A 26,514-nucleotide genomic window follows, 5' to 3' on the forward strand; every position below is an offset into this window, starting at 1 on the left:
TTCACTCATTATAAGGCCTTGAACAAGCGGCTAAACCTTCCAGATGATAAACGTCTTCATCTCAAAAACAGGACTGATAGCAAACCCTAACCCATGGAGTCGCTGTGAGCATTAAATGAGAAGACGCCTCTAAAGCTCTCAGCACGTTACCTGGCCTGTGAGCATGTGATCCTTAAAGTTATTTTATGAAGCCTAGCCTCTTTATCTTACTATTGGGAGAAATGACTTGCTCAAGGTCACCTAGAAAATGAGCATCAAAGGAATTGGGTCTCAGTCTTCACTTATGCCCGTAATCTCTCTGTGTACCTTTTTCTGACTTTGAACAGAAGTCCGTTCAGCCAGAGCCCAGGGACACACTTCCAACCCCTCTGGATCCTCATGCAGGACCAGCCATCATCTCTGGCAGCTCAGAGGTCAATCTAGGCCACTGTCCTGAAGGATAGGAAGAAATAAATGCAAACTGCATATAGGACCATTTCCCCTGAGTCCAAATCTCCCTGTGCCTCAGCTGGCTGCCCAAAGAAACAATTTAGCAAATGCATTTTAACTCAAGAGAAATCTGTCTTTTGTTTCTGTGACTGGCTTGTCAGGAGCCCCCTGCTCCCCGCCGTGGTGTGGCCAGAGTGTGGTAGCATTCAGGCTCTCTTAATGAAAAAAACCTTTCCTCCAGCTCAGCATCTCCCTGGAGAAATCGCTGGTACCCTGGGTGGAAAGAAGGCAGTTTTTAAGCTGCTCGAGTCTCCCCCTTGAGATAACATCAGCCATGCAGTCAGCAATAAGCAGTCCTAGATTAGAATTTGAAAAGGTGCATAATGTAATCATAATGACATTGCTTAGGTTCCTGCAGCACTCTACAGTTTGCAAAGCCCTTTTACATGCATTAGCTCATTTGAGAAAATTGTAGGGAATTAGTTAAGTACCGAAAAGTATAAAGAAGCCAATAAAATTCATCTGTGAATCCACCGCTCAGAGAAAAGCTTTGTTAACGTCGTAATGTGTTTCCTTTGGTCTGTTTTCTGTGTGGTTTTTTGTTTGTCTTTTTGCTGTATTGGGATTATACTGCATATGCATTTTTATGGCCTGCTTTGTTCACGGAGCATTGTATCTTCCACCAGCTCATTTGATCCTCACATCCGTCCCCCGGGAGAAAAGCAGTGGTGTTGAGAAAATGTCCCTGGTGTGAGGTCCGAAGACTGGATTCCCCATCCAGACGGCTGCTGTCTAGCTGTGTAACTGGCAGATTATGGAAACCCTCTGAGCCTCAGTTTCCTCCTTCGTAGAACAGAGATGTGTGCTGAAGGGTTAAATTAATTAAGCCATGCACCTGAAAACATTTAGCGCTCTACCTGCTCACAGTGGGTGCTCAGTCCACATTAGCTGAGCAAAGGTGCAAACCACCCTCTTGACAATAAATATAATATCAAAGCTTACAGAAGGCATCTGGTTGGTCCAGAGTCCCATAGACTCCAGCATCACATGTTTGACATCATACCTGATGTGCTTTCCACAATACGCCGTGTGGTTGATAGACAGCAGTATTCTCTAGATCCCACCCCTAAGCACTGTGATGGACACAGGTGACCTTGGGATGTGGATGCCACTGAACCACGTTATTGGTACCATGAAGTTCATAGATGGAGGCTCCTTACCCCCCAGGACTGCTGGTAGACCTCCCTTGTACAGCAGGCCATACTTGGGTAGTCCTGGGAGCACTTTCATTGGGCCCTCTTCCCTTTCTTAATATGCATTGGCTGAGAACATCCAATGGAGGCTTGTTGAGCATACAGGACGCCCTAGATGGTCTAGGTACAGGGGCTTCAAAGAAGAATGGGATACAGCTCCTGCCTTTAGGAATCCACTAAATGGGTGCTTTTTTTTAGCACATGCCTCTTGGAATCATTTACCTTGGAATGTCATTCTCCCCTTGCTCAAGGATCTGCATAAGAGGGAAGAGAGACCCCCCACCCCCCATATACACATGCACTTCTCATGTTCTGGTCACTAATTTTCCTTCTCACACGATGAGGATAACCTTCTCCTTTGAGGTCTCATTAAAGAAAGACCCTTTTCACCACACAGACATCCCCGGCCACGCTCACACACACACATCCCCCCACACATTCCTGCTCCTCTCTTTGCTGAACTGGAAGCCATGCACTCCTGTCAACACATGAAAAACACAACACCAAGGAAACCGCCCCCAAACATCCCTGCTTTGGCAAAGAACTTTGCAGATGTTTCTTCTCTAAAGGAGGATAATCGCTGTGTTCTTTTGCAGTGGGGATGAGAAACGGAAGGAGGGTCTCAGTGGGTTAAGTTTCCTCCTGGGAGCAACATTCTGGTTTCCTCAAGGAGAAAGATGTAGGGACTGTCACTGACACTCATGCAACAGAGGCTCATCCAGTCCCTGCCGTCCCTTCTCTCCAGCCCTCACCATGCCATCTCCTTCAGGTGATGTTTGGGGACAGAAAGCATCCACATAGTTGTCTTCGGGGCCCAAGGGTCTCCCTTTCCTAATGTGATATCTGTTGAGTCTTTATTTCACCCCAAACATGGTACTCCTCCTATACAGAATCTCAGCGTCCCCCTACAATCCCCTGGGGTAATTACTATTATATCCCCATTTTACGGTTGAGGAAATCGAAGCTTGGAAGGCTTAACTAACTCGCCCACTTGCCAAGATGGCACAGGCAGGAGTGTGATAGATCCATTCCCCTCAGTCACTGTGATGCGTCTGCTTCTTGACCTGAGGCTGAACGAGCATCTTTCCTAAAGAGGCAGCTTGATGGTGGAGGGACACAGACCCAGGTTTGGCCTCCCGGAGGGACCTGAGGATCTCGAAACTGCTTTTTCAGCTGTCAAATGAAGCTGCACACGCCTCACTGGAGGGCTCTGAGGAAAGGGAGTCACGCGCGCCCAGCACCTTGCACGGAGCCTGGCGCGTGCTTGTGTGCTGTTCAGAACCTTTTCAGCCATCACAGACCCTTGAACTGCAAATACAGGAGCAAATAGTGGGCTTCAGAATGATCACTTTCCGTGCATAATATTAGGGGATACAAAAGGAGAATTAGAAAGAGAGGCCTGAAGGTCACAGTGACGACAGCCTTGTTGTGTGCAGCACGTATTTCTCGTGCATGCAGCATGACAGGCACCTGCCCTGCAGTAGGCCCGGTGCTGGGGGCAGTGGGAAGAAGTCACAGTCTCCCCAGGGGAGTTGCCCTTAAATAATTTCAGTTCAAACTGACAAGTGCTTTCTTTAGTGGAGTTAGTGAATTGAGTGCTCTTGGAGCTCAGAGAAGAAATGGACCAGCTCAACCTGGCAGGGCCAGCAAAGGTCTCACAGAGAAGGCAGCATCTAAGCTGAATCTTGGAAGGTAAATGGAAGGTCCCCAGGTGGAGAAGAGTGGGTGAGGTGAGGCAGGGTATGCAGAGAGAGAAGAGCATATGCAAAGTCACGGAGGTGTGGAGGAAAGGCAGGTCTGGGGAGCAGAGAGATCATTGGTGCAAGTACAGGGAATGTGGGATCGGTGAGTCAGAGAGAGAGTACATGATCATCACTGAGGATCTGGGCTTAATCCTGCAGGTGAGAAGGGGTTGCTTGGCTCATGGGATCTTAGGTGGCATGAGAATTCCAGTTTCCTGGCCTTAGAATAGTTACACTGTCGGCATAGCTGGAATCTTCAAATAGGCAAGGACGTCAAATTGGGCTTGAAAAGCTAAAGAGTATCCCTGATTGCATCCTTTTTTAGCAGTTAAAAATCTTAGATAGTGGGGAATGTCTCATAGCTCACTGGATCTCAGTGATTCCCCACGCGGCATTTGGAAATATGTGGGTGCCTTGGAGTTGTACACAGCCACCTGGAGAATGCTACAAGCGTTATTGGGCCAGGCCCTGGAGGCTAACCATCCTGTGATAGGTAGGACAGGCTCACATAATGGAAAAGCAACCCCCACGAAATGCCAGTGGCGCTGTGTCTGTTGTCTGTTGCTCCAAACCCGTGAACCATCGTGGTACACAAGGAGAAGTGTTTATTGCAGCAGCTCTGCTGGGCTCCCGTGGCTGGGGCACTTGGGGCGACTCCGCCCTGCTCCAGGTGTCTCTCATCCTTCAGTAGGCTAGCCCAGGCACTTTCTCATGGTAATGGGAGAGGTGCAAGAAGCACACGCTTCCTCTGAAGCCTAGCCTCAGGATTGGGGCATTGCTTCCCCGCCATTCTGTCAGCCAAAGTGAGTCCCAAGTCCAGCCCAGATTCAAAGGTTAGCGAGGCAGGCTCTGCCTCTTTAGTAAGCTGTATGGAAAGTCACATGACAAAGGGTAGGGCTATGAGAGGGGTGAGGACTAGGAGTGGTTAATATAATCGTCTGCCGTAGCACACAGCCTGAGAAAAAAAATCCCATCGCTTAATCTGTCAAGACAGTGGTCTTAACTGCTAGACGGTTATGCAGAAGGGAGTTAATAAATTTCTTATTGATGACGACACTGTTGGTTTGGAGATTTAAAAAATATATATACCTTCTTCTTGGAAAAATGTTCTCTTACAGTCAGCCAGGTCAGTAACTCTAGTCGTGTAAACTTTAATCTGTGTTCAACTATACGGCATTGTGCAATGGACAAGGCTGATGCAGCCGAAAAAATATTGGAACCTGCCGTGTGACCTTTGGCAAATTACTATTTTTTAAAAGTCAATTTTATTGAAATATAATTTGCCAATGATGAGACCACCCATTCTAAGTGTACAGTTTGTTGAATTTTCACAAATGTGCACACCCATGTAACGATCATCCCTTGAATTATTCATAGAACATGTCCGTCACCCAAAAAGCTGCTCTCTTGCCTCTTCCCGGTCCGTTCACTCTGGGACCACACATCCACTGATCTGATTTCCATCACTGTGGAAGTTCTGTTACCTTTTCGTTGCAATTCTTCAGCTATAAAACATCGTCCCACCTGCCTAGTGGGGTTTGGTGGGGTTTACATGAGATGGTTGCATGTCGGGCAGCTGCGTAGCGGCAAATCTGGATACCCGTGTCTCTGCATCTGCTTATGTCAAATGCCAAGTGCTTAGTTCCCTGTTCGCAGGTCGACCCGCCCTTTCACCAGTGGCTAGGAAGAAGGGTAGAGTTAGATAAAGAACTGCCTCTAGCAGATCAGTGAAGTCAGACTGTCAGAGAAAATTGTTGTGCTGGGTCACCTAGGAGAACATTGTTTGTTTATAAGGAGTTTGTGATTGATTGTACCTTTGTCAGTGATCACTACTATCATTCTCGGCTCAGAGGGGACCCATGTCTCAGATGGTGAGGTTCAGCTGCCCTTCATTGTGGCCTTTTTGCAATTAGAATAAATTGCAGAGGAAAATGCAAACAGCAATGCTGTCCTTCTCTGTGTGGCCCATCCACAACGTCCAGTGGGAAACAGACTCAGGGGAGGGCGGGGCACGTTCTGCACCTTCTGGGGCCCCTCGGGGCTTTCCTTCTTGTTCCACACCCCCTTTCCTACCTTCCAGCTCCAGAAGCAGCTCTCTGAGCTGGATGAGGACGACCTGTGTTACGAGTTCCGGCGAGAGCGGTTCACCGTCCACAGAACCCACCTGTACTTCTTGCACTATGAGTATGAGCCCGCCTCGGACCACACGGACGTCACCCTGGTCGCTCAGCTCTCCATGGACAGGTATGGCACATGGGCCTGCCCTCCTCACAGTCCCCTCCCTGCTGCCCATCACCTGGTCTGATGGAGAAGGGAGCGATGGCCTCACAGGCTTAGAATATTGAAGCCTAATGACGGAGGGCTTGCGTCTCCTCCCCTCTCCAGCCCTGAAAACCAGGGGCTCTTGTCTTTTAGTGGTGGTGGTGGTTGTTGAGGATAGAGGAAGAACTGATTCTAAAAAATAGAGCTCTCCTCAAATCACCTCCAAGAAAAGAGGGTGCATTCTAGGGAATCACATAGACTGGAAGGACAGTCGCCACTGGAAAGCAGTTGCTGTTCTGTTGCATGTACTGATGCATGCTGTTCCCTTATACATGTACTGATGCAACAACCATCATCGAGCCTTTAGCAGGCAGTTCTGACCTGACCCCTGCCCTTCTGTGGCTTAGAGTCTACTGCACTGGTTCCCAACCTTGGCTGGGGACAAATTGAATCATCTGGAGAGCTTTTGAAACAAATTCATGTTCAGGCTCCACTGCAGACCAGTTAAGTAGGAATCTTTGTGGACTGGAGACCTTGCATTGTTTTAAGTTCACAGTGTGCAGCCAGGGTAGAGAACATGGGGCTAGTGGTATAAACAACAGTAAATAAGTAGGAAAATGATTGTATTTGCAACAAGTGCTTTGAAGCAACTGAGATAGATAATAATGTCAAGTGAGGGGCCTTCTTTAGGTGGTCTGGTCAGGGGAAGTCTTTCTAAGGAGGGGATGTTTCTGCAGAGACCTTAAGGATGAAAAAAGGAGTCAGGCATGTGAGTTGCAAGAAAAGAGTTTCCCAGGCAAATGAGAGAGCAAGTGCAAAGGCCCTGTGGTGGGGAGGGCTTTGCCGATTCAAAAACCTGATAGAAGACCAGTGTGGCTGAAGCATCGCAGAGGATTGAGAGGAAAGTGGCGTGAGATTAACATTATAGGACATTAGAATCTCATAAAATATTTGGATTTTATTCTAATTGTGGCAAGAAGTCATTGAAGAAGTTTACACAAAGTTACGTGGTCTATTTTATGCTTTTGAAAACATCTCTCTGGCTGCTAAGAGACGAATGGATTCAAAGCTCCGAGGTCATTCATTCAGGGCTATGCAGTTTTTCCGTATCTGGCTGTCCTGTGTGCCCCTCTCCCGCCTCAGCTGACCAGCATCCTCTTCAATTTACACATGGCCCACAGTGGCTGCTCTTGCCCCGATTTCCTTCATGTCATCCCGCCTCAGCTCCCTCAATTAGGAAGGGAGTTTGGTTGGCTCATTCTGTCTTTGAGCCACCTCAGAGATGCCTGTCCAGCGGTTGGATGAGATTCCATGGCGTTGTTTTTGGGATTAAATGAGTTAATGCCTGTAAAGGGCTGAGAGTCCCTGGCACATATATTAAGGGTTCAGTAAATGTCACTTGTTATTAGTCACAAATGATTGATGGATGAGCAAACAAGTGAAGGAACACAAACTCAGACACGAGACAGTTCACATACAGTCAGTGGTCTGGAGTTCCGAGGAGGGACCGGAACCCGACATCCGGGAATGGCTCGTGTTGAGTGTGGCTTATGAAAGCAGACTCCTGGCTCCCTGAGTCCCACCGCTTATTAGCGAATGATCGCTGGCGGGATCCAGTGGCTTTGTTGGCTGGTTGTTTCCTGGAGATTTACAGGCCTCCAGGACTCCTGTGCAGAAGCACAGAGAACTTGCTGACCCTACCAGGTGACAGGTACAGACAAATGAGACGGAAGGGAAAACACAGAGGTTCTAGCACCTGCTCCATCCTGGACCGGCTGTGTGATCTCAAGCAAGGTCTTTCTCTTCTCACGGCCTGTTTTCTTGTCTCCAAAATTCACATGACCACTCAGCAAATATTACGTAAGCGTCTATTACTATTGTGTGCCAGGCTTTTGTGGGGCCTGGAATATTTATAAGAAGAGCCGATTCCTGCCCTTGAAGGAGAATATAGTGTATTCAGGGCTCAGACAGCATATTAGTTCTCACTAGTTGTATAACAAATCAGCGCAGATTTAGCAGCTTAAAAAACACATTTATTGTCTTAGAGTTTCGTGGGTCAGGAGTCTGGATCCGTGTCAGCAGGGTCCTCGGCTTGGGGTCTCAGGACTGAAATCTAGGTGTGGGCTGGAGCTGGGATCTCCTCTGGAAGTCAGGGTCCATGTCCAAGCTCATTCAGGTTTTGGCAGAATTCAGGTCAAGGACTGAAGTGCCCGCTTCCTTGCTGGCTGTTGGCTGGGGTCCTTCTGAGCTCCTGGAGGCCACCCTCAGGTCTTAGCCGCGTGGCCCTCTCATGGCGTGGCAGCTTATGTCTTCAAAGCAAGCAAGAGGATCTCTCCAGTCTGTTATCACATAATCACAGGTGTAATCGTCCATCATATTCCCACATTCTGCTCCGACTCAAGGGATGGAGCTGTATAAGGCATATGCGCCAGGAGGCAGGAGTCTTGGCCAGCTTAGAGTTCTGCTGCCACAGACAGGTAACAGGTCAGTCAGTATAATAGAGAGATGCTGTGAGAGCCCATGGGAGGAGCCCCCATCCCAGCTGGGACAGAAAAAGGAAAAGATGAGGAATGTGTCTGAGGGAAGGCGGCCCCCGCGTTGATTTGGAGGCTGAGTAGACTGACAGTCGAAAGCACACAGAGAAGGAGGGCTCCCCGAGGTGGAGCACGCAGCGTACTCACAAGACAGAAAGGACAGCAGGCCCACTGGGGCACGCACAGGTTGAGTGTGGGTGAAGATGAGGAGAGCAGGTGAACTTGGCCAAGTGGGCAGGGCTGGATGACACAGGGGCTTCGGGAAACCAGACGCGGTTGCCAGCCCTTCCAGCTCAAACCTGTCAGGCTCCCAGTGAGGCTCCCTAAGGGGCTGACCCAGACCAGTGTCCCAGAGTCACCCCTAACCCTCTGCGTCCCTTTGGCTTCTCACCCAGCTTTCGGTTTGGGTGCACACGCTCTCCCGCACCAAGCAGCACAATAAAAGTCACCTGGCCATGACAATCCTCTTTTCACATTTCTTTCTCCTTCTCCTCTGTGCCATTTAAAATGAAAATAAAATCTAATCCTTGATAGTGACACTCCGTGACGGTCTAGTTGGTCTTCTGTTCTCCAGGCAGCATAAATGCACCTCAGGCCCCTCAGTGAGGTCCCTGAAGCTCAGAGACTGTAATCTGCCCAGGATGAGTTCTAGATAATCCCAGGTTCCCTTCTCTCAGAGCATCCCTGGCTCTCCTCAGTCACATTCACGCCTCCTAATAATGCATCCTTATCATATCAGCAAAATATTCTGAATCAAGTTTGATAGCCAGGGGCCGGCCCTGTGGCCAAGTGGTTAAGTTCGCATGCTCCGCTGTGGTGGCCGAGGGTTTCGCTGGTTCGGATCCTGGGCATGGACATGGCACCACTCATCAGGCCACGCTGAGGCGGCATCCCACATGCCACAACTAGAAGGACCCACAACTAAGATATACATCTGTGTGCTGGGGGGATTTGGGTAGAAAAAGTAGAAATAAAAAAAAATTAGATTAGCTCAGGTGCCAATCTTTAAAAAAACAAAAAGTTTGATAGCCAGTGGCTGCCTCTAAACTTGAGCGAAAATGAAGGAGACAAATAGATTGGACATACTTTCTAATCACAATAAAAAGTGGCCTGACAGTGAGTGACTTGGTCCCTGGAGTCAGACACTGTGAGGTCTTTGTGGCTCTGCCACTTCTTGAGTTTGACCCTGGGACGAGTCGCTTAACCTCTCTCAGCCTCGGTTGCCTCATCTGTAACCTGGGAATGATCATTACAGTAGCTCTCCCCTAAGGTTGTTGTGACCATCCCATGAGATCATGTGTGCCAAGGACTTCGCCCTGGGTGTGCATTCAAAGGCTCCCTCAAGGATGCGGGCACTGTTGGCCAAAATCTTAATATTTGTGGTATTGCACAAAAGGACAGTAGACTTACAAAGAGCTCCAGGGTCAAACCCACCAGCTCCTTTACTCCTCAGCTCATGGTCTTGGGCAAGTCACTTAACTCGTGTGGGTCTCTTTGTCCTTCTATAAAGAGGATTAAAAATATTTGCCTCTTAGTGTCCTGGTTAGGATTAAACGAGGGCTCTGTGAAAGCCTTTGGCACGTATTTGCTAGATCTGCACACAGTGTCTGCACACGGTGGGTATTTAAGAGAGGGAAGGTGATGTGGGAAAAAAAGAGAGAGAAAGACCTGCGTTTCGAGTCCAGTTGCACCACTCACTAGCTGTGTGAATTTGGGCAAGTTCCTCAGGCTTTTTGAACCTCACTTTTTTTATCTGTGAAGTGGCGATGCTACTGTCACGTTCACAGATTGCTGTCTACGTTTGATATAACAAGAGGCTGGAAAGTGCCCAGTTGAGTACTTGGTGTGCAACAAATATCAGTTTTTCTTCCCTTAATGTTTTTTGGGGTTTTTGTTGTTGTTGTTTTTACCTCTATGCTGGTTATGGAATTTGCTATCTGAAATTTACAAACATTCAGAAAGAAAACTTTAAATTATTAACAACTCAGATCTATCCTTTTGTCTACACTTGTTATCAACAAAAGAATACAGGCAAAACAGAGCCCCTCCTTCTGTTGCCGGCCGGAAGCAGCCCCCTGGCCTGGGCTGCAGGAAACTCTGGCAGGACGTTCCCTCACAGCCCGCCTTAAAGAAAGCTCCAACACCTCTCTGATCTGTAGCAAACGCTAACCGCTAACCGCAGAGGCCTTCCCTTCAAAGCACACACGCTCCCCAGCGTGCCAGGCACATGTTCCCCCCTAACACATTGTGACACGGATTGCCATCCCGACAATACCTCAGAGAACCCAAGGAATTCCACACTCTAACGAGAGATGCTTCGCAGGACATCATCAAAAATTAGAAAGCAGCACCACAAGCTGATGAAGATGGTAGAAATCCCCCCTTCCACTCCAGCCTCCACATCCAGTTATGATACAGCAGGCTGACGGGTGCCTGTTGCATTGATTTTTAATTGAAGAAACATTTTGGCTGTGTTTGTAAACCTTCGAGTCAGAGGTAGGCCCTACGTGAATGCCACAGCAAATTAGAACAGCCAGCGTGCCGGCTTCTGGGCCCAGCTCCCTCTAGAATTCCGTTCAGCAAGAATGAATGTTGCTGCCGCAGCTGTGGAGCCAAAGATCTGCTCCTCTCCCAGCCGCTCAGGAGACCTCCCTCACGTCCTGGCAGCGGATGAGCATGGTCAAAAGGACAGAGCGGGCTGGTCAGGAGGAATCCTGATCACAGCATCCTTGCGCCTGGCCAGGAGATGATTGCTCTTTTGTGTTCCTTTGACCAAGTCGTGGACATACTAAACTGTAGTTAGTACAAGGTGCTGACGGTCTTTTCCCTGTTTCCTGTGAGTGGAGGAAAGAGAATGTGAGCTGAGCTGACAGGGTCCCATCCTTGAGAGCCGTGCTGCCTCAACAGGCAGCAGAGCATCACCGGGAGATTTTTGGAAATACAGATTCTAAGGCCCCACCCCAGACCTACCAAACAGGAGTCTCTAGAGTGGGGCCCAGGAATCTGTGTTGTAATAAACCTCCCGGGTGATCCTGAGCGTGCTTATGTTTGAAAAGCACCATCCTAGAGAGTGAAAGGGAATTCACCATGTAACAGCCAGAGTGATCTTTAAAAGTTACACATCCGGTCACATCATTGAGACACTCTGATGATTTCTCGTTACATTTAGAATAGTGTTACAGCTCCCAGCATGCTCGAGGCCCATGTGACCTGGCACCTGCCTGCTCACCAGCATCTGTTTGTCCCTCACTCGCCCGTGTTCCATCCCCACTGGTCCTGTTTCTTCTGACTTGAACATGCTAAGCTAAATTTTATCCCAGGGGCTGTTCCCTCTTCTTAGAAAGCTTTTCACCCAGACTTTCTCAAGGCCAGATCCTTCGCGTTATCCAGGTGTCAAATTTCATCTCCCCGGCAAGCCTTCCCAGGCCAGCCCTTGCCCACCGTTCCTCTTGATCCTGTTTCCTGTCCAGTTGCCTCTGTAGCTCTTAGTTCCCTCTGAATTTATCTCACTTTGCTTATTGTCCTCTCCCTCTGCTAGAAAGAAGCTCCAGAGGTACAGGAACCTTGTCTGTCTTGTTCTTTCTGGGGCCCAGCGCAATACCTGCCCAGTGCAAATACTCAATAAATATTTGTTGGAGGAGTACATGTTTGAAAGGCGGAAGTAGAACCCGCGCTGTCATAGGCTAAGTGCTGCGTATCTAGTTTGTGACAAACACTTTGCAGTCACAAGGTGGCAGTCACAAGCTTCCCAGGGCAGCTAGGAGCAAGCCCACCAACGAGCCCTTTTTAATATCCCTGCTTGTGTCATGTTTGCTCACGTCTCATGGACCAAAGCAAGTCACATGGCCAGTCCAGAATCACTGTGGGAGGATATCGCCAAAGGATGTAGCTAGAGAGAGAGGAATGATTTAGAGCCATTTTTTAATCTACAAAGGTATTATTATCCTCAATAGCCATATGTGACAATGGAAGGTCTAGAGCCATCATCACTTGCTCAGGGATGCTGACACAGCTGGGAGTTCAAACCGACGTCTGTCTGACCCCAGAACCCACAGTTGCACCTGCTGTACCGTGCAGGCCGCCTTGCTCTTGTGTGCCAGATTAGAATTGTAGGGAGTAGGGAGTACAATTGTTGAATTGTAGGGAGTGAGTTTCCCATGACAGCAGAGGCTGAGTGGCCACCTGCCTGGGTTGCTTGGGCTGACTGAGGTTCTAGAATTCCTCCCAACCCTGCTCTTTTAGGTTCTGACTCGCCATCTTCCCTGCCTGCTCCCAGATTCTGTGCCTGCACACAGATTGCGTGCGCCTTCCTGTCTCAGTAGGACTTCCTGGGGTAACCTCTGCCTGTGTCTAGATCTTCCAGACATCTCTCCTGAGCCTTTGCCCTCCTCCTCCCAGCATGAAGCGATGGTGGGCTCTGTGGGGAGGTGGAGGAAAGCGTAGGAAGGAGTCAGGACTGTGGGTCCTAGCCCTTCGCTGACGCATCATGTGCTCTTGAGCAAGTCACGCCCCTCTCTGGGGCTGAGCTCTTTCATCCTAAAAAAGGCATAATCAGACTGAAAAATCTCTGACTCTTTCCAAACTGGTAATTCTGTAGTTTTAGAATTAATCTTTGTCTCTTGAAAGACTCTCCATTGGCTCAGGTCCTTGCTGTGCCAGGTGCTTTGTCTTCCTATGTAAGAGAATAGAGACTCGGCACAGAACTGGGGGTCCACAGGAGCTACGCAGGGGTGAATCTTCAGGAACGGGTGTGGGGAGAGACAGCAGAGAAAGGTCAAGAGAATGGCGGATCTTTGAGGCAGACCCAAGACAGACTGAGGAGGAAGCGAAAGGAATAGAGAGAAGCCGACACGCAGCGGAGAACACATTCTTATTTGGGACACAGGCAATGAGGAGAAGATATGTGGGGACATTTTTCTCAGCCTAACTCCAGTGCATATTGAATAATGGTCTGGGTCCTCGTCACTGGGGTCGGACGGACCTGGGTGTGAATCCAGCTCCTCTGCTTTGGGACTATGTGACTTGAAAAGTCACCTCACCTCCTTGGGCTTCCTGACCTGCAAAACAGTGATGAGAATCTCAACTTTACAGAGTTACTGTGAATGTTAAAAAGGATAACAGCCAAAATGTGGCTGGCACACTGTAAGCAGCAGATAAATGGTAGAGATTTATTGTATCATTATCCCATTTTATGTATTAGCACCATCATGACAAACCTGTTTGTCACTGTTGTTCGGGTCCTGCAGAAAGCTTAGTTTTAAGGGAGAAAAGGTTGGAGTGATCGGGGCCGGTGGCAGAGAAACAGAAGTGGGTTGTGTCATCGTTAGTTCTCGCTCGCTGAGGTTCCACGGAACATCTGGCCCCATTTGCTGGAAAGCCCCTGTGGCTGTGACGTTTGTGACATCAGCAGCACTTTTCTCCTGAGAGCCTTAGGTATTTTGTGTCTCTGTTCTCGCTCTAAACACTTTGCAGAGCTCAAAAGAAGGGGCTGCCCCAGGCCGGGCTTGCTCCCAGCTTGGAAAACCCAGACACAGGGTCCAAAATGGAGCCAATGGCAGAAGAGAGAATCCATGGCAGAAGCTGGCCTCTCTTCACAAGCAAACGTGCCTCCTACATGCCACTCCCTCCAGCAGCTCTTAGCCACATATTAGAAGTTGTTCTTGCCTTCTGCTCCCCACATCTCACAGGATTTGGACAAACCGCCCTCCCTTCAAAATTCAGAGTTCCGCTGTTTTACAGACGATGAAACTGAGGTACAGGTGGGATGGTTCAACACCCCAGATTCTCAGAGCCCAGCAGAGACCAGGGCCCTGCAGCAGAGGCCAAACACAAATTTCTGTGAGAATAGGCATTGTGGAGAATGTCATGCCTCTTCAAAAAACCGGCTTTGGTCAATTTGATTAGCAAGTGTTATAAAGTATAAGAAATGGAGGACATTTTACCCCGATGAATATCTTAATCCTCCTAGGGAAAGAGCATGGAAATCCGGGCAATACCAATTCACGCAACGACTGAAAGTCCATCAAGAAAACCACTGGCACAGATAGGGGTGCCCATTTTCTTTTGTTTAGAAGCATGGAAATGCATGGAGTCTATTTCCTGGTAATTGTCCGAATAAAGTGGGCATTCTGACCAGGAGTCTGCTGATTATGTACCTCTTGCTGGGTAGGGGAAAAAAATTGAAATAGGTTTTTGCTGTTTCTTAACCATAGATTTTATGTACTAGGCACTTCTAGTACCTTTGAAAAGAAAAACGTCTTTATAGATTTCGCTTCAGACATTTCTGCAGAACCGTCTCTGCTGGAAGCACCTTTGTTTTTTCTCTGGACTTCTTCCTCCTCCACTCTCCGTGGCTGGGGGCCTGTCACATGGCCCTGCAGAACTGGCTGGAGCCCTGGGGCAGGAAGGGCTCTGAAAATGAAGACAGCTTCACCCCAAGCGCCCTTTGTCCCCAGCAGTCATGTAGTTTTTCCATCCCCTCTGCCAAACACCCGGTGTAATTTTCCTCTCACCGTCTCCAGGGCCCTGTCCAGGTACCTATCTCCACGTGTCTGGGCCACGTCCAGGAATCAAAGCTGACCAGACATCTGGAGCCTCAATTCCTTCATCAGGAAAGTGGGGAAAATGACAGCTGGTGCACAGGGTTGTTGGGAGAATTCTGGAAAGTCATGCGGTGCATGGTGATGAGTCGATAACTGTGGTTATTATTATTCCTCTTCTTACTGCTTGTTTTAATGCTCCTTGTAGCTCATGGCCTCAGTTTGGCCACATCGTTAGGAGATGCTTTGGCCACTGCTTTAGGAGAGTGTAGAGCTGTCGTACGCCTTTGCTGAGAGTGAAGGAGAGGGCTAGGAGTTTTGAGCTGGAAGGGCATCTTTACATCGTTAATATAATCTTCCCCACCCCCCGCTGAAAAGAGAAGGAGTCTGAAAAGAAAAGGCTTATAGTGACATGTAACTCTCGATATCTCTCATTCAGTTGGAGGTAGACAAAGATGAGAACCAGCAGGGTAAGTGTTTTTATACCCATTTTATAGATACAGGAACTGAGATTTGGTGATTTGCCCCCATCACATGGTGATTAAAGTTTAGAGGAGGGATTTGGATTCAGACCTGGTCCACCGAGTGTGGATGGAGTCAGAGTACCCCCAGGAGGCTGGGCAGATGATGGGGTCGGATCCCCGTGGCTCACCTCCCCCGTGGCTCACCTCCCCTGTCTCCTCCAGGCTCCAGATGCTCGAGGCCATCTGCAAGCACTGGGAGGGGCCCATCAGCCTGGCCCTCTACCTGTCGGATGCCGAGGCCCAGCAGTTCCTCCGCTACGCACAGGGCTCCGAGGTGCTCATGAGCCGCCACAACGTGGCCTACCACATCGTGTACAAGGAGGGCCAGTTCTACCCTGTGAACCTGCTGCGCAACGTGGCCATGAAGCACGTCGGCACGCCCTACATGTTCCTGTCCGACATCGACTTCCTGCCCATGTACGGGCTCTATGAGTACCTCAGGTGAGGACCCACGGGGACACAGGCTCGTGCGGTGCCGGGAGCAGAATGCCCCCTAGGATCATCATCCAGTCCGACTCTTTCCTCTTATAGATGGCGCAGCCAAGACCCAGAAAGGGGACGGGGCATGCCCAAGTCCACCCAGAGATAGAGCTCCTGGCTGCCGGGTTTGGAGGGGCCTGAAGGGTCTTCGTTTGCCCGATGAACAGACTGGAACCCCAGTTTTCATAATGAAATTTTAGTGGCAGAGCTTGGTCTGGGAAACCTCTTTTGTCTCCCAATCTAATACTCTTTCTATAGCTTCTATGAAAACGTATCATCCCTCTTCTCATTTTGGATCAGACAACCTTCATCTAACCATTCTAGAAAGATCCCTGCCTATTCTGTAGAACAAACCTCCATGATGGCGATGGCTAACATTTATTGATGTGCATGCTGAGTGCCAGGCACTGTTCTGAGTGCATGACGAGTAGGATTTCATCCCCTCACCGCCCAGGCCCTGCCTTGGGTACTATTATCATCTTCATTTTCCAATGGGAGCCTGCGGGAGCCAAGGTTACATGCCTAGTCAAGTGAGAGCCAGGATCACAGCACCACCAGCCTGACTCCAGAGCCATGTGCTTAGTCACATCCAAGGCTGCCTCGGTGACGCTCCAGTGACCCCTCCCAGCTCTCCCGGCGTGGAGGGGCGGGTGTCCAGTGGTGGGAGAGAGCACTCTGCTCGTGAAAGGCTTAGCTGGCTGTGTGGGGAGTGGCATTTATGATGGAATGATAAATAACCTCAATGGAAAGGGACTTTCAAATTCATATAGCCGTACAGTCCCCACGTGAGAAAACTAGAGTCACAAGGTGTAAATGATCAACCACTTGTTTAAAATCCTTTATTACTGTCATTTGTCAGCATGAATTCTCTCTGCTACCAAGTGAGTGCTTGCCTGGATCCAGGTACCATGAGGGGTGGTTTGCACATGTTAATTATCCCGCTGGATCCACACGTCAAGCTCAGAAGGCAGACATGGTTACCCCCCTTTTACTGTGGGGAACAGTGAGGCTCAGAGAAGCAAAGTAACCCACCCAAGTCCACAGAGCTTGCTCTCGGATTTGAACCAGTGTCTGTCGGACTCCCAGTCTGCAGGTCCCCCTTCTGTGTACCTGTCTGGCTGCTCTGGAGTGTCTGGCTTTCCCAGATGGGCCAGAATCTGATTTCTTTCTCTCTTGGCCTCCCTCCCTCCATGTGTGTGCACGTGAGTGTCTGTCTGTCTCTCTCTCTCCTTGTCTTTCTCTGTCTTACTATCTCTGTCTCTTTCACTCTTCAAAGAGCTTCCAAAAGAGTTTAAACTTTGTCCTGAAGGCAGAGCATAGTGTGACATGTGTGTGCTCCCTGTCCTGCTCCCTCCAGGGAAGGCAGCTGTGTTCTCCGTCCACCTTCTAAATCGGGTTTCCTTCCAGGGTTCTTTGGGGGTTCATAGCATCAACCCCTCCCCTGTGAGCAGGAGGAGCCCCTTCCAGTCAATCTCTGTTAAGAACAGCAAACTGGGCAACCCCGGGGCAGGGAGGATAGGAGGCATCTTCCCCAGGAGAATGTGGTAGGGAGCACTGAGAACCCCATCTTCTGACCCCACGGGGCTCTAGGAACCGATCAGTACCCCAGCTTCCTCTCCAGCTGGGCCTCGGAATCCCAGTGTGTGGAGTGAGGGCGCCCCCATGTGGCCAAACAGGGCTTTCAGCCCGGATTCCTGTAGATTCTGAAACCTCAGCCGCTTGCAGGCTGACAGGCTCTGGGTGTCAGGCAGGGCTCCCAGAGGAACAGATGGGAGGGGTGAGGGCCTCCCTCAGCCAAGAAGAGAGAGCTTCAGGCCTGGACCACGGCCCATCATCTGCCCTTCTGGGGCTTTTCTCGGGAACACCTGAGGGGCCTTCACTCCAACCAGTTAATAGTAAACTCACCCAATCTTAAAAGTCTGTGGTCTCTACTCTCCCCATCCAAGCACTATTTAATCATTTTACTTCATGAGCATCATGTTCTGAAAAGCCTTACACGTGAACAGACTGTGTTTTTATGTTGTCTCCCAATGTTGTATTGATCAAAGACGTCATGAATTGCTCATGAAGACCTTAGTCCATGTGAGGTACCTGGTGTTGCCCGTTAATTAACATTTTCTTAATGCAGAGCCCCCTGAGGGTTTACTTGGCCTTAGCCAGCTCATCACAGTAAGGTGTGTGGTTCCCCTCAGAGGCTTTGAAATATTAAAAATTGTTCCTAAAACTCCACTACTTTCTTCACATGCGCTATAGGATTCCAGAGACCCTGGGTTGAGAATAAATGATCTTGGTCCAGTCCTCTTTTAGTACACTTGTAGAAACTGAGACCAGAGAAGTGAAGTGGCTTGCCCATCTAGACTGAAAAGATAGAGTGACTTTCCTGATTGTTTTTTCTCCTCCATCCACAGTATCCATTCATCTTTTCATTCATTTAGTGGGTAAACATTTATAAGGCACCTACTATGTGCTCCCCCGTGTCTGTGAACCGCACAGATAGGATCTGTGAATCCCAGAACTTATAGACCAGCAGGAACAACAGTTAATTAAAGAGGCAAATTCAATAAAGTTCTTGAAGTACTGTGATGGGGGTGTCCGGGTGGTATTATCCTAATCTGGGGGTGGAGGCAGCTCAGGAAAGGATGTTCTGAAGAAGTTAGATCTAAACAGATGCCTGAAGGCTGGTTAGAGTTAGCCAGTAGAGGTGGCGATGCTCTGGGTAGAGGGAGACAGCCATTCCAGAGCCTTGATGGGGAGAACAGAAAGAGATGACGTGGCCAGAAACATAAGCCAGGGTGGGTCCCACAGGACTTCTCATAAAAATGTGCTGGGGAGTCCGGACTTGATGAGGCAGGGGGCAAGGGAGCATCACTGAGAGGATGGCATGGTTGGATGTGCATTTAAGGAAGATCGTTCTAGTTGCATCATGGAAGGATCGCATCAGTGGGACCAGAGGAGGGGAGTTAAGTTAGGGGACTCTTGCCCTAATCCCAGTGAGAGATGATGGAGGCCTGGGGAAGGGATTGGAAACAGCAGTGGAGGCAGGTAGATGGACCAGAGAGAGTCTGCAGCTGAAATCAATAACTGTCTGCTGCGGTGTCTGGACTTTGAAAGGGAAGACGGGGAAGCTCGTTCAGATGCTGCCACCTGAGACTTCCTTTCCATGCCTGTGCCCAGAAGTCCTGCCTGCTTTGGCCCGTTTCTCATGCCGGCCCCGTCTTGGTCTGCTGTGCCCACATCCTTCATGGCCTGAGCAGGATATCATGGCATTACCTTTTGAGTGTTTCAGTGGCTGGGGCACTGGCTGAGACCCAGGAATCCTTGTTCCCGATCACACTCTTTGCCTTAGTGAACTGTGTGACTTCCAGCAATTCTGGTTTTTTCCTCATTGTAAAATGTAGAAATGGACTTACTAGGATCTTGGCCTGATGGAGCCAAGAATGCTGAGTATCCTTCACTAGGGAAACCATATCTCCCATCTCAGTCATTGCAAATGGGGAATTATTGCTCTGGGTTGCGGGGAGAAGGGTCAGGGCTAAGGTCTTCACATTTTTCAAGAGGAGCTAGAAATCAAGATTTTCATATGTTTTGATTGTTAATGTGGACGATTAATTTTTTAAAAAAACTTAAACTGTGGAGCCAGACCAAACGTGTCTTTAGCTGAACAGAAACTTCTACCCCGACTCCAGACCACCAGTTTGTGACCTCTGACCTAGATAACGCCTAGGCACCAGAATTTTGAGAACTGGAAATGGGTATGATTCATAAGCCTCAAATAAATGTGCACTGTCCTTTCTGTATGAGGATAACCATATTGGCTTGCCATTGACTCAAGGAGCATTTCTTCCAGTGAGTGGTGTGGACTTGTTTCTGATCCAAACACTAAAAGCAGGGGTGCTTCATGACCAGTATTACATCCTGGGTTTGGGATGAGGTTAGGGTAGCTGTGGACCCCAACAAGGCCAGTGGACCCTCCTAGAGACTGACTTTTTCAGCATGGCTATGTAACAACATGCTCTACTCAAGCTTTGTTAAAACATTGATATTAAAACTGATGATAGTTGCAATTTATTGAGCCCTTACTCTGTGCCAGCAGCCCTGCCAGCTGCTTTGTATATATTGCCCCTATTTGTCACACTTCTCCATGAAGTAAGTGCTACTGCAGGTGACCAAACTGAGGCCCCAGGGAGGTTCCCTGTCAGTGTCAGAGGAGGAAGGTGTCCTCTCACTAATGGAAGAGGCCCGATCACTCTTCACCCCAGGATACAAGAGCTGATTGTACCCCCAAATACTTACTCATATCACCCTTTTTGGGGGGCCTACTTGGTTACCAAAAAAAGTTCAGCATCATAGCTCCCTGAGTAGTTGCTTAGCAACCAGCTAAGATTACAGCAAAAACAAACAGATCAATTGGAAAATAATGACATCAGTTATATGCATGGACATAGCTGCAGAGTTTCACTAAAATCTCTCTCCCACCCCTTCACCTCTTTCTTCTAAAGAATGAGCTTGAAGATGCACAGCTTTCACTCTTGATGGGAGAAACGTCAAGTGGGATTCAGTGGGCATGGCAGACGTCACACAGACCTGCCTTTGAACCCACGTTCCGCCACACTTATCAAGTATGTGGCTTGGGGCAGCTTACTGGTCTCCCCAATGCTGTGTTTCCTCGATTAATAAAGGGGTAATAGTAGCCTCTCGTGGGAGGATATTAGGTGTTCAACAGGAGTTAGTTTTCTGGCCTTTGGCCTGTTCACAGCACTCAGACTTGAACTTCTTTGCCAGCTCACACCCATAACCGCTGCCACTGCAAACTCTGCCACCTTCAGTGCAGCCAGGGTAACTTCATAGAACCATCTCTGGTTTTTTTCTTATAAAATGAGAAACTATCTACTCGTGTTCATTCATTCAAAAAAATCTTCAGTGAGCACCTGCTGTGTGCCAGGCTGTGTGCTGCACTGGGACAGTGCTGACCCTGGACTCCTTCAGACCTGCATTTCAGCACTGACTACTCCTCACCCAGCCTTTGCTTGTCCTTGGGAAAGGTGCTTAACTTCACTTTCTTCGTCTATGAAATGGGGATTGTATTACTTCTTCCCTCTTAAGGTCCTGGGAAGATTAAATGTAATGAGATTTGGGAAGCACCCGGCACAATGCCTGGAACATTCCTCATTCCACAATTATGTATGACATGTCTGCTGTGGCCAGGCACCGTTCTAGGCCCTGAGGCTCTTGCGGTGAACAGCACAAGCCAGGTTCCTGCCCTCACGGAGTTTACATTCCAGGGGGCGCTCCAGCTGTCGGTGCTGCTGCTCTTCTTGTTATCATTACAGATACAGAGAGAGAGGATAAAGGATCTCAAAGCAGATGACCCAGCGCAGGTGGGCAGGGAAGGCCTCGAAAAGAGGTGGTGGTTGACTTTAGGCTTGAAGGACTAATGGATGTAAAGGCATGAAATGTCATGGCATGTTCAAAGGAACATTCCAGAATGGCAGAAGGATCGAAGGTGGGAGGCCTGGGCAGCTCCCCTCAGCTGAGACTTTCCACGTCCAGAAGCCTGGGGCAAGTCTCAGCTCTTTCACTAACCCTGCAGAATCCTCCTCTGTGTTCAATGCCTGAGGCTCAAAACGTCTCTGCTTTGTTTTGCAAACATTGCCTTTGCTTTCTGGGGACAAATGTGCCACCCTCGGCGGAGACTAATATTCTCACCGTGGATGGGAATGACAAATTTCAGTTTTATTCTGCTCTCTCGGGGATGACATCTAACCACCCTCCCCCATCATATTTCCCCTGGCACCTAATGGCTGCTCTATAAATATTTGTTGAACGACTGCAGAAATTTGAACAAGGCCAGGTAGAGGTGGCACTGAGCAAGGCCAGCTGGCTGCCTGCCAAGGGATATTACCAGGTGGCATTTCCCTGGGTTAATTCATCATTTTAATTCCACTGTCTCTATAACATTTAACATTTATTGAGCACTTACTGTGTGCCAAGCTCTGTTACAAGCACTTTCGCATGGATTTTGTCATTTAACCTCAACCATAATTCATTTCACAGACGAGAATGTTTAGGCTAAGTGATGCTCACAGGCACAGCATTACCAAGTGGACAACGAGTGTGTCCTGGGCATATTCAGAGGTGTTCTATGCTTAACCTCTTTATTGATCCAGCTGCCTGATGGGCACATCTCCACCATCCTCGGGATGGCCGTGACCATCATCACAGGTTGTATTTATCAAGTGCGTGCTGCGTATTGGAGGACTGTCTTAACCTCTACGTGAGATGATTCCTTTAATCCTCACAAAACCCCACAGCCCAGGTGCTAATACTGTCCCCACATCACAGAGGAGAGAACTGTGGTGTGCATGCAACTTACTCGAGAGTACAAGCTGGTGAGTGTCCAGGTAGGACCTGAATCCGGGCAGTCTCCTCCAGAGCTGCCCGTCTAACCACGGAACTGTTGACTGCCCCTCCCGTGGCCCACAGCCTGCAATTAACACGGTGCCATCTCAGAGAAAACACTCCCTGATGTTTAGGTAAACATCAGCGGGCAATGGGGTCATTAAATAGGGATGAATAGGGATGTTGACAATTACAGTAGATGATGAATATGGAGCCCATAGCACAGAGGGTGGCATCATAAACTATAGTTGGGTGGTTTTTTTTTTTCAATTTGCCCCCAAAGCTCTTTCTTAGCTTCTCTTCCTTTCCTACCCCCTCTGACTGACAGGTTCTCTCTCTGGATATGTTAATACCATCAGTTTAGGAGCTACCCCATCTTGCTGGGGCCTGGGAGCCCTCCTGGCTCTCCAGATGATTCTGCCTATCTCTAACCGCATCCATTATGTGTGTATTTTATGGTTACGCTCTCTGTGGGCAGCCTTATCGCCCTCATTTGCAAGTCCTTGCTGTTGTCCCCACACATCTCCTGGCAGCCTGTCCACCAGGAACTCATTTCCTAGGCGACTGTAGTAGAATCAGAGCAAACCCTGTTACCTGGCCTCCATGTCAGGGGATGGGAGGAGAGGCCGGGGAGGCCTGTGCCTGGTCTGCCTCCACATTATCAGTTATCAGCGCAGATAACAAGCACAGCTTAACTCTGCTCTTCCTTCCTCTGTGCCCTGAGGTAGGTTGCTAAGTCCTCAGAGGTGTTATTCAGATGGTTTCCCATGGCTCTGGTTCAAAGTCAAGATTACATCTAGCACTGTTGAAGCTAGGCAGTTTAAAGAAGTGTAGGGGGCAGCTGGAGGCAAAGGGGCTTCTCCTAGCCTCGCACATGCACACATGCATACACACACACACAAACACTTTTCCTTGCCCCTCACTGATTCATAATATCTGTGACCACATTAGCCCTGCTGCCCCTCACCATCTGCCAGCTCACTCACGGGTTCAGTTTGCACCAGGCCCACACACCAGTTCCAAGAATAAGCTGGAATCAGAAAAGTATGGGTGAATCTCGGACCCATCCCTCAGCTTTCTCTTCAAACAGGGATCACCCCGACGGTGCCCATGTACTCCTTGTGAGCATCACAGGAGAATATGCATGACCTACAGTCTGTGAAGGACCAAGGAAGGAAGAAATACGTGATTACAAGTGCCCTGCACTGTGCTAAGCCCCTGACAAATGTTATCTTTTTTATGACAACCTAGTCAATGATAAGTGCTTTTATTCCCATTATACAAGTGAGAAGATTAAAATGCACAAGATAAATTTGCCCAAAGGTCCTATGTATTTAAAGCTGCAGAACTACAATTTCAACCCAGCTCTCTGTCATTTACAAAGGGCCTTCTTTATAGAACCATCCTCTCTCCCACATATGACAATTACAGATTGATTCCTTCTTTCCCTGTGCATTTATTGAGTGCCTACTATTTGGCTGACATGGTGCTGGAGCTAGAAACAGAACCATGAACAAGGCTCGTCTCTGATGTCAAGCCTAGCAGAGCTGATAGTTTCATAAGCAAGCAATCTGCATGTTATTACCACCAGTATCACCCACCATCCCCAGTGAGTGAAGCAGCCCAGGATGAGCCAGTCCCAAAGAAGAGGCAGGACCGTCATCAAGGGCAACGCATCAAAGCCAGCAGAGGTGGGCCAGGGAGGTGCAGAGGCAAAATCCTCTCATTGGCTGTGCACGAAGAGTGAGGAGTGATGCTGTTCGGGGGCTTCTGAAACAGATGTACACTCCGGCACAAGTTTCCTTCCCTCCTCCCATGCCCTCTTAATATATCTTTGATATGAGTGAGTCCCGGGGAACTTGTACGAGAACCGCTTGGCTTTCTTACATCTCAGGTTTGATTAAACAGTGGGATCTCTGACATTTGAGGCTATGGAGCTGGGCTGTAGAAATCCAGGGCTCTGACAGCTGACGAGTCTTGTTTTCTCCTGGCCTTCTGACAGCAGCCCCAGTGCCCGAGGCCTGTGGTTGCCAGCAGTTTGTCACTTGTCAGCATTGGCCTCAGCTGTTCACTGCAGCACCACAAAGAAATCAGTTCAGCCAATTCTATTACAGGAGCAGAAGCGCACGTGGGCAGAGATGGAGGATCCCCCACTTCCACTCAAGGAGCAGAGGCAACAAGAGGTACCCAAATGGTAACCAGCATCAAGAGGGCTGATGCACAAAGCAATGACCCTGATCAAAACCAGAGAGAGTGGGAAGATGCCCTCCAGAAGCTGGGGATGGTGTTCTCAAGCTAAGAGCGGAGGGAGTGGTGGTTAGCACCAAAGGCAGAGAGGAGTCAAGAAAGATGAGAATAGAGAAGTCTGTTAAATTGACAGTGTTGGAGACATTGCTGACCTTGGCCAAATCCAAGGAGTCAACCGGTAGACTATGGTAGTTTGAGAAGCTCATGGGCTGTAAAGAAAGGAAATCGTCAGTGTCAGAAGCTCAGTAAGCCAAGAGGTCCGTGCACGTGTCTCTGCATCTCCAAACACCGCCTGTGTTCTGGCCTCTGCCCCAGTTAGCTGCTAAGAGGTAGGCTCTGCCCTGGGGAGGAGAGTGCCATTTAAGGAGCACAAGCCTACAGACAGTAGCCTGCTGCCATCCCCCTCCATTCCGTTCCTAGCCACTCTCCCAACCAGCTGCCTTGATCCGTGAACTGCAAGGAGCTCGTTGCTGGAGTGCAGAGTCACCATATTAACAGACTTGGCCCAAATAGATCCTGCAATTATTGATCTTTCCAGGTTATTTCTAAGCTAGTGCAGCCTTAATTAAGAAGATAATGATTATTATCATCTGATGAGAGTAACTATTAGCTGTTTATGAGGCAAATTAGTTAACCTCTCCGAGTTTTCATGTCTTCATTGGTAAACTGGGAACACTAGTACCTTTGTCGTAGGTTGCAGTGATTGGAGAAGTAATGCATAGTGCTTGCTACTGAATACACGAAAGCACTTTTTGTTACCATGTATTGACCATGTACAATGTACCGGGCATGCTCTAAGAAATTTAATTTCTCCCATCCTACGTGCTTTCTTAGTTCCAAAGCTTTGCAAATACCTAGAACCCCTCTCCTGAATGGCTAGCTCCTGCTTCTTAGTCAGAACACAGTGGTGGGAAGCTCTTCATGACGGGGCACCAGAGTGCCTACACCTCTGCCTTCCTCCCTCCCTACACTTTGAGCTCTGTAAGGACAAAGGTTCTATCTGTTCATTCAGCTCTGTACCCAATATCTATGTCTGGCTTCATAAATATTCATCAATTAATGAATATATTAGTTCTCTTAATAACCAAGTCCATGAAGTATTTATTATTATCCAGATAAGGAAACAAAAGCCGAGAGAGTTAAGAAAATTGCCCATGATTAGACAATTAGTGAAGTGATGGAGTTAAGATAGCATTTACATCATCTGATGTAAAAGATCATGCTCTTTTTCTCACTCTTCAGCCTCCTTTCAAACTGCCATCCCCTGAGAGGTATCCAGCCCTTACATCTGTTGGAAATAATTTTAGTTGGCTTCTCTTGAAACATCAGAATACCTGGCCGCATTGATTCCACGATCCCATATGGCAGCCACGCAGCTGGACATGAAGAGCATAAAGATGCCGGGCATGGACTCCCGGGTCGTCCCATCCTCTGCCCTTTTCTCCCTTTTGTCTCTCCAACACTGAAGTCTGGTGTCCACTGCCATTGATCATCCTGCGTGCCCTGGCCCCGCAGCTGTCTGAGTTTGCCCCCTCCCGCCCAATATAGGCAGATCTAAACAGGAGATAATTCCAGAACCACTTCTTCCTGTTTGAACTCAACTGGGCTTCCTCATTTTTCTTTACATCAGAGGTAGATGGTTTTTTTAAATTTTGTTCTGTGAAGACGACACCAGCTTGGGTGGGCAATACCTAATCTACACCAAGTGAAAGAGGAAGAATTTTGTTTCAGGGAATTCTGAGTAGAGTACAATGCACAGGAGTAGAGAGAAGGGAGTTAGTTAATCCTTTGATGGGAGCTTCGAATCCCATTTTCAGGCAAGTTGTGACCATTTGTAGGACCCCTAGATGTGTCTAATTGGAAAACATGGGCCTCTTCTCCTAGCCCCTAGCTCATTGTTAAGGGTCGGGTATTAGTCATGGGGTTTTACTTAATTCCTCCCCTCTGAAGCTTGCGAGTCAGTTTTCCCAGACCTCTAGTCACTGAAGATGAAACCAAATGTTTTTTATGACAAAGGTGCTTATCACGAGGTTGTATGTTTTTGTGGTATGTAAGGTTCCCACTTCTCAGTCGATTATCCTGGGCTCTCTAAACATCCCTGGTTC

At 48.6% G+C, this 26,514-nt stretch overlaps 1 protein-coding gene across 10 annotated transcripts in view; it reads left to right on the plus strand.

Annotated features, from left to right (window-relative positions):
• Positions 1-26,514, plus strand: part of LARGE1 (LARGE xylosyl- and glucuronyltransferase 1) — a 534,909-nt gene that overhangs the window by 491,726 nt on the left and 16,669 nt on the right. For all 10 annotated transcript variants that reach the window (XM_046646633.1, XM_046646628.1, XM_046646630.1 and 7 more), the window contains 2 exons: positions 5,505-5,668; positions 15,446-15,724. In XM_046646633.1, coding sequence (XP_046502589.1) covers positions 5,505-5,668; positions 15,446-15,724 — 443 coding nt within the window. The remainder of the gene's footprint in view (positions 1-5,504; positions 5,669-15,445; positions 15,725-26,514) is intronic.

This window comes from Equus quagga, chromosome 19, assembly GCF_021613505.1.
Source record: "Equus quagga isolate Etosha38 chromosome 19, UCLA_HA_Equagga_1.0, whole genome shotgun sequence".
NCBI classification, from domain to species: domain Eukaryota; kingdom Metazoa; phylum Chordata; class Mammalia; order Perissodactyla; family Equidae; genus Equus; species Equus quagga.